Source organism: Saimiri boliviensis, chromosome 14 (assembly GCF_048565385.1).
Source record: "Saimiri boliviensis isolate mSaiBol1 chromosome 14, mSaiBol1.pri, whole genome shotgun sequence".
Taxonomy (NCBI): Eukaryota; Metazoa; Chordata; class Mammalia; order Primates; family Cebidae; genus Saimiri; species Saimiri boliviensis.
The window spans coordinates 12,082,038-12,089,863 of NC_133462.1; the positions used below are offsets into that span (position 1 = coordinate 12,082,038).

Consider the following 7,826-nt stretch of genomic DNA (forward strand, 5'->3'; position numbering starts at 1 on the left):
AGAAAGCCAATAAGCAACGTTTGATCGTGGAAAACATTCGCCTTCCCGGGCCCAGGTCCATGCCCCTCCCGGATGTAGGCACGGGATTGGTGGCGCGGGGTCTGAAAGAGCAGTAGAAACGTCAATAACTCGTCCCAGAGGGAAGAGAGGCGGTGCCCATTTCCGAAGCGAGGAGCTGATTGGCTTCACGGAGGCCGCGCCCCCGAAGTCAAGGCTGGCGGGCATTTGGAAATAGCTGGTCATTTCCCTCCTTCGACCTGTACCGTTCTACAACAAAACGGTTTGAATCAGACCACCTTTCCTTTTCTCTTCATTGTCATGGACATCTGCCCAGTGTGGTTCCGACTGGCCTCGAACCCCTACCCGAGGCTTTTATCCCATCATTGTGCACCATTGGTGGGAAATGCTAAGGCAACAATCCACGCCTCCACTTGCTGGTTGGCTTTGCGCAGGCGCCACCGGAAGTGGATCGCAGGAAGAGGAAGTCCCGCCTCTCTCTCTCTCCTCAGGCAGCAGCAACGCGGAGGAAACCGGAGTGAACCGAGAGCTTAGTGACCAACATGTGAGGCCCGGCTAAGGCATAGGCGGCGGGAATGAGGTTGAGGGTGGGAATTTGGCCGATTGAGGGTGGGAAGGGGTGAGCAGAGCTGGGGGGCAGGGGCAAGATGTTTTAGGGATGGAGCGTCCTGCTTTTCTCTTGATGAGTTTGAGAACGGGCGTGCGGCCTTTGACGCGTCGTGAGTTGGGAGGAGGCGAAGCTGAATTAGATAACGCGCTGGGCCGGGCGCGGGGACTCATGCCTGTGATCCCAGCACTTTGGGAGGCCAAGGCAGGAGCATTGCTAGAACACAGGAGTTCGACACCAGCCTAGACAACATAGCGAGACCCCGTCTCTACAAAAAAAAAATTTTTTAATTATGAAAAACATGTTTTAAAAGATAACAGGGTTGGGGGGGTTCCTATATAATTAGTCGTACTGAAATGAATGTTAAGGGGCAGCAATTTTACGAATACTGGAGGAAGGACTTTTTTTTTTTTTTTTTTCCTTTTTTGAGACGGAGCCTTGATGGAGTGCAGTGGAGCGAGCTCGGCTCACTACAGTCTCCGCCTCCCGGTTCAAGCGATTCCCCTGCCTCAGCCTCCCAAGAATCTGGGACTACAGACGCGCGCCTCCATGCCCGGCTAATTTTTTTATTTTTAGTAGAGACGAGGTTTCACCATGTTGGTCAGGATGGTCTTGATCTCCTGACCTCGTGATTGACGTGTCTCGGCCTCCCAAAGTGCTGGGATGACTGGCATGAGCCACCGCGCCCTGCCAGAATTGCGGACTTTTAGAAATAATGATTTGAGGCCGGGCACGGTGGCTCGGCCTTCCAAAGTGCTGGGATTACAGGTGTGAACCTCTGAGCCAGCTGGGGTTTTACTTTCTACACTGAGATGGGGGAGCCATGGGAGGGGTTTTTTGTTGTTGTTGTTGTTGTTTTGGTACTTTGAGTAGAGACGGGTTTCACTGTGTTGGCCAGGCTGGTCTCAAACTCCTGATGCCAAGTGAGCCACTGTCTCGGCCTCCTGAAGTGCTGGGATTACAGGCATGAGCCACCACACCCAGCCCCTGGGAGGGTTTTGAAGAGTGACATGTTATGATTTAGGTTTTAGCAAAACCCCACAGACTGTTGTGGAGCATGAGTGGAGGCAGAGAGACCTGAAAGATTCTAGGACAGAGATGATGGAGGCTTATGCCATGATAAGAAATGGCTGTTTCCTACAGATTTAATGTAGGATGTGAGGGAAAAAGAGGAATCAGGTTGACAGAGTTTTAAGGCTGGCCCAGTGGTTGACGCCTGTAATCCCAGCACTTTGGGAGGATCACCTGAGGTCAGGAGTTTGAGACCAGTCTGGCCAACATGGTAAAATCCCATCTCTACTAAGAAAATACAAAAATTAGCTGGGTGTGGTAGCAGAGATCTATAATCCCAGCTACTCTCGGTTGGGTGAGGCAGGAGAAATCGCTTGAACTTCAGGGGTGGATGTTATGGTGAGCTGAGATCGTGCCACTGCACTCCAGCCTGGGGAACAGAGCAAGGTTCCATCTCAAAAAAGAAAAAAAAGAAAGAAAAAGAAAATGCCTCTTACGCATTCAGTTCATGATACCCAGAGATAAGGCTGAGCAGGAGGACGGGTATGCTGGGACAAGGCTGGGGAGACTTGAGGCCGAGGCCCTGACCACCCATCCTCACAGCTCCAGCCTCTCTCACTTACGGGTTTTGCGTTTGTCTGTGCAGGAGCCTCCTCAACAAGCCCAAGAGTGAGATGACCCCGGAGGAGCTGCAGAAGCGGGAGGAGGAGGAATTTAACACGGGGCCACTCTCTGTGCTCACTCAGTCCGTCAAGAACAACACCCAAGTGCTCATCAACTGCCGCAACAATAAGAAACTCCTGGGCCGCGTGAAGGCCTTTGATAGGTGAGTGCTGGGTTCTGGGAGGTGTTCTGTGCAGGCCTGGAGAGTGTCCTGGAAGTGTTCTGTTCAGACCTGTCCCAGCTCTAGTCTGAAGAGCCCAAAGACAGGTTTCTCAGAAGCCTGGGGTGTATGGCCAGGTGCGGAGGCTCACGTCTGTAATCCCAGCACTTTGGGAGGCCAAGGCTGGCGGATCACCTGAGGTCAGGAGTTCAAGACCAGCCTGGTTAACATGGCAAAACCCTGTCTCTACTAAAAATTTAAAAGTTGACTGGGGGTGTTGGTGTGTGCCTGTATTCACAGCTACTCAGGAGGCCAAGGCACATGAACCCAGGAGGTGGAAGTTGCAGTGAGCGGAAATTGCAGCATTGCACTCCAGCCTGGGTGACAGAGTGAGACTCTATCTCATAAAAGAAAAGCCTGGGGTCTAAGCACCCTAAAACCCCAAGGTGTGATTGTCTCTCAGTGCCCCTCCAGCTGTGCAGTGTGGCGGTTTTGGGCATATACTGGGAAGCCAGCCTGCCTGGCTTCATGCTCCAGCTCTGCTTCTTAGCAGCCAGGTAATCTTCAGCAAGTGACTGTTTACTTTATACAGTGGCAGTCATCAGAGAGGGTCTGTCTGAAGAGGCAACAGTGAACAGACTTGAATCAGAGGAGGGAGCAGGCTGGGGTCTGCGTGTTTCAGCCAGTGAGAATAGTAGGTTATTTTTCCTCTCTGGGCTTCGGTTTCCTTATTTGAAATATGCGTGCGCGCCTATAGTCTCAGCTATGCGGAAGGCTGATGCATAAGGACCGCTTAAGCCTGGGAGGTGGAGGTTGCAGTGAGCTGAGATCACGTCTCTGTACTCCAGCCTTGGCGCCAGAGTGAAGGCTCCGTCTCAAAAACAAAAAAAGAAAAAAGAAAAAGAAATAAATGCATCATCATACCCTTCATGGAACAATTGTGAGGATAAAGGATGTTATGCATGCAAAGCACTTGGCACAGTCCCTGACACATAAATGCTCAGCAAGCATGTAACCTGCAGCCTTTCATTCATTAGCATTTGGGAAGTACTCTCCTCAACAGTGTGCTGAAGCTGAATTTGGGGACGTTTTTTGCCACTAGCTATTCTGTGACCGTCATCAAGTCTTTCACTCTGAGCCTCAGTTTTCTTTTAGCGCAGATGAGAATAAGAACAACAGGAAGTAAGAAGCACAGGAGACAGATAGACCCGGCTTTGAACTCCATCCCACCATACTTTAGTTTCCCGCAGTAGAGGCTTATTGTTTTTGTTGTTGTTGTTGTTGTTGTTGTTTGAAACACGATCTCACTCTGTTACTTAGGTTGGATTGCAGTGTCACTATCATGGCTCACGATGACCTTGACCTTGTGGCCTCAAATCTCCCTACCTTAGCCTCTTGGATAGCTGGGATTACAGGCGCATCCCTCCACACTCGGCTAATTGTTCTCTTTTTCGTAGAGATGAGGTCTTGCTATCTTTCCCAGGCTGGCCTCAAACTACTCAGCTCAAGTGATTCTCCCACCTCAGCATCCCAAAGTGCTGGGATTACAGATGTGAGCTACCACACCTGGCCTTATTTTTATTTTTATTATTTTTATTTTTTTTTATTTTTGAGACAGAGTTTCGCTCTTGTTACCCAGGCTGGAGTGCAATGGCGCGATCTCGGCTCACCGCAACCTCCGCCTCCTGGGTTCAGGCAATTCTCCTGCCTCAGCCTCCTGAGTAGCTGGGATTACAGGCACGTGCCACCATGCCCAGCTAATTTTTGTATTTTTAGTAGAGACGGGGTTTCACCATGTTGACCAGGATGGTCTCGATCTCTCGACCTCGTGATCCACCCGCCTCAGCCTCCCAGAGTGCTGAGATTACAGGCTTGAGCCACTGCGCCCGGCCTTTGTTTTTTAAGTTGAGGTTTTTTTCTTCCTTTTTCTCTGGCTTCCTCCTCTGCCCCCATCTGCCTCCCACCTCTTCACCCCGCTAGCCTGTCATCCTAGCATGTATCCTGCCATGTTAGACTCACATGCACTGCAATCCATGCATTCATGCAATCCTCTGTGGTGTTAGTTAGCAGCTTTATGAAGCTGTAATTACCAGTATATTCTAAAAGTGCTTTTAAAACAAAACCTGGCCAGACATGGTAACTCACACCTGTAATCCCAGCACTTTGGGAAGCCGAGGCAGATGGATCACTTGAGGTCAGGAGTTGGAGACCAGGCTGGCCAACATGGTGGAACCCCATCTCTACTAAAAGTACAAAAGTTCGCTGGATGTGGTGGTGGGCACCTGTAATCCCAGCTACTCAGGAGGCTGAGGCATGAGAATCACTTGAACCCGGAAAGCCGAGGTTGCAGTGAGCTGAGATTGTGCCACTGCACTCCAGCTTGGGTAACAAGAGTAAGACTGTCTCAAAAAATAATAATAATAATAATCTCCAATGGCCTTGTGAGGAAGGTACCGTGATTGTCTTCCTTCTTAAAGGAGGAGCAAAAAAAAAAAAGGAGGAGAAAACTAGACCAAGGTGAGTGGGTCACCTGAGGTCAAGAGTTCAAGACCAGCCTGGCCAACATGGCAAAACTCCATCTCTACTAAAAATACAAAAATTAGCCGGGCGCGGTGGCTCAAGCCTGTAATCCCAGCACTTTGGGAGGCCGAGGCGGGTGGATCACGAGGTCGAGAGATCGAGACCATCCTGGTCAACATGGTGAAACCACATCTCTACTAAAAGTGCAAAAAATTAGCTGGGCATGGTGGCACGTGCCTGTAATCCCAGCTACTCAGGAGGCTGAGGCAGGAGAATTGCCTGAGCCCAGGAGGCGGTGGTTGCGGTGAGCCGAGATCGCGCCATTGCACTCCAGCCTGGGTAACAAGGGCGAAACTCCGTCTCAAAAAAAAAAAAAAAAAAAAAAAAAAAAAAAAAAATTAGCCAGGCGTGGTGGTTCACTTCTGTAATTGCAGCTACTCAGGAGGCTGAGGAAGGAGAATTGCTTGAACCCAGGTGTAGGGCTGAGGGCCCCACAGGGCCGTGGTGAGCCATATGCTGTGCTGAGGCGCAGGATCTGAGAAATAAAGAGACAGGACACAGAAGTACAAGAAAAACGCAGCTGGGCTCAGTGGCCACGCCACTTCTAAGCAGAGTCAAGAGAGGCCCTGAATGTCCAGAAGCATGAGTATTTATTGTGTATAGGTTAGGGGGCAGGGCAGTGAGGGAAATCATCTTTAAGGATAGTGATAGGGTCGTGAGCAATAAAACATGGGGTCCACCCTCATTAGGTCACCTAGGCCAGGAGGTGGACAGTGCGCGGCAAGGGGCCCGTTCCCATGAAGGCAAGGGCGGTGTGCGGTAAGGGATCCACCCCCATTAGGTCACCGAGGCTTGAAGGTGGGCCATGCTCAGTGAAGAAGGTGCAGTGTGCAATACTTCCTATCTATGGGCAAACTACTTCTAAGATTTATAGGAGGATACTTTAAGTCACATAGCAGTAACAGAGCTGTCAAGGTTACTGCCAACTTCTGGTAACTTCCAGTGAGTTCTATGGGAAGATGCTTTTCAAGCAGCACAGTAGTAAGAGTTGATAAAGTTCACAGTCACAAAGGTGGATTGCCAGTCTGAGGGCAGCCTTCCACAAGAACTGGAACAAGGTCCTACAACTCCTTTATCAGGAGGAGTGGCTCTCACCCCCAGCCTGCCATACAGCGGGTATCTTTACGATACTGAACGCTGCCGCCTGGGCCATGGATTCTTGTCCTGGTATAACTGTTTTTCCTTTAATTCATGCTCTGCACTGTGTCTGCTCTAGGCATTCCTCTGATTATAAGCTGCTTACTCTGTAATTCATGCTCTGTACTGTGTCCACTCTAGGCATTCCTCCGATTATGAACTAAGGTACAATTATAGGTATATATGTAGGAAAATATTCTTTGGGCACTCATACTATCAACTATTATATGATTATATATAGAGGATTATATTAAGGGATTCATCAAGCCCTAATTCTATAAACTAATATATGATTATGTAAAGGATTATATAAAAGGAAATAGCTGAGTAGTAACACTATAAAGTGAAATATTCTTCAGGCCCTAACTGTGCCAGGGTTCTGCTTAGCTCTTATTCCTCGGTGCCTATATGGGGGTTACCCACACCCAGGAGGGTGGTGGAGGTTGCAGTGAACTGAAATTGCCCTACTGCACTCCAGCCTATAGGACAGGAGCGAGACTCCATCTCAAAAAAAAAAAAGCAAGCTGTCACAGAGAGGTGTATTCTTCTGCCTCAGCCACAGCCTAAGGACTGGCAGGGTTGGCCTGGGCAGCTTGGTCATCCTGGCCTAGCATGTGCACCCTTCCCCAAGCCGTGTTGCTGGAGGGGGTGAGCAGCAGGCAGTAGGGCGGGCTGTCAGAGGCATCCCCTCACACCCAGGGCCTCTCCTCCCTGTTCCCCACCAGGCACTGCAACATGGTGCTGGAGAACGTGAAGGAGATGTGGACTGAGGTACCCAAGAGTGGCAAGGGCAAGAAGAAGTCCAAGCCAGTCAACAAAGACCGCTACATCTCCAAGATGTTCCTGCGCGGGGACTCAGTCATTGTGGTCCTGCGGAACCCGCTCATCGCCGGCAAGTAGGAGCCACCTATCCCTGTCGATCAACAGAACTCACTCCCCTGTCCTACAGAGACCGCTGCCGCTGGTGTTGAGAACAATTAAAGCTCTGTTTTTTTCTAGTGGTACCTGTTCCCAGAGCCTTGTGAGTGGGATGGCTTCAGGAGGGCTTGGGGGAGGCAGCTGGTATAGGACTGAACGCTGGGATCAGCACCCCTGAGCAGGTGGAGAGGCCCTGGCTCTGCGCCATTGAGTCCTCACTTTCCCCATCTGCAAAGCAAACAGGTTGGAAATGAGCACCCAGCTGTGGTACTGGAGAATGTTTTAGCTCTCCTGCTTTAATCTTTCTGAGCATCTTCTCATTCTGTAGCTCTCTTCTCTGCCTCTCATAATGAGTTGGTCTTGCTTGATCAAAGTATCTTCTGGAGGCAGTCAGATCACCTGAGGTCAGAAATTCAAGACCAGCCTTAATAACATGGTGAAATACCGTTTCTACTAAAAATTGGCGAGGCAGGTGGATCACCTGAGGTCAGGAGTTCAAGACCAGCCTGGACAACATGACAAAACCCCGTCTCTACTAAAAATACAAAAATTAGCCCGGTGTGGTGGCACGTGCCTGTAGTCCCAGCTACCTGGTAGGCTGAGGCAAGAGAACTGCTTGCAGTGAGCTGAGATCGCGCTACTATACTCCAGCCTGGGTGACAGATGGATATAGGCAAGCACCAGAAGGGTGCAAGAGTTAGCAGGCCTGAGGTCAGTGTATACTCAGTGAGA

General features: G+C 50.1%; 1 protein-coding gene across 1 annotated transcript; it reads left to right on the forward strand.

Annotated features, from left to right (window-relative positions):
* The first annotated feature begins 451 nt into the window (after positions 1 to 451).
* SNRPD2 (small nuclear ribonucleoprotein D2 polypeptide) lies at positions 452 to 7,180 on the forward strand. The gene is made up of 3 exons (XM_003940254.4): positions 452 to 562; positions 2,283 to 2,462; positions 6,902 to 7,180. Coding segments are annotated over exons 1-3 (357 nt in total). The 5' UTR covers positions 452 to 560; the 3' UTR covers positions 7,077 to 7,180.
* The last annotated feature ends 646 nt before the right edge of the window (positions 7,181 to 7,826 follow it).

What these genes read in the sequence shown, in the direction of transcription:
- SNRPD2 (XM_003940254.4), top strand. An exon ending in CGCGTGAAGGCCTTTGATAG is followed by an intron (nt 2,463 to 6,901) that starts GTGAGTGCTGGG and finishes GTTCCCCACCAG; the next exon opens with GCACTGCAACATGGTGCTGG.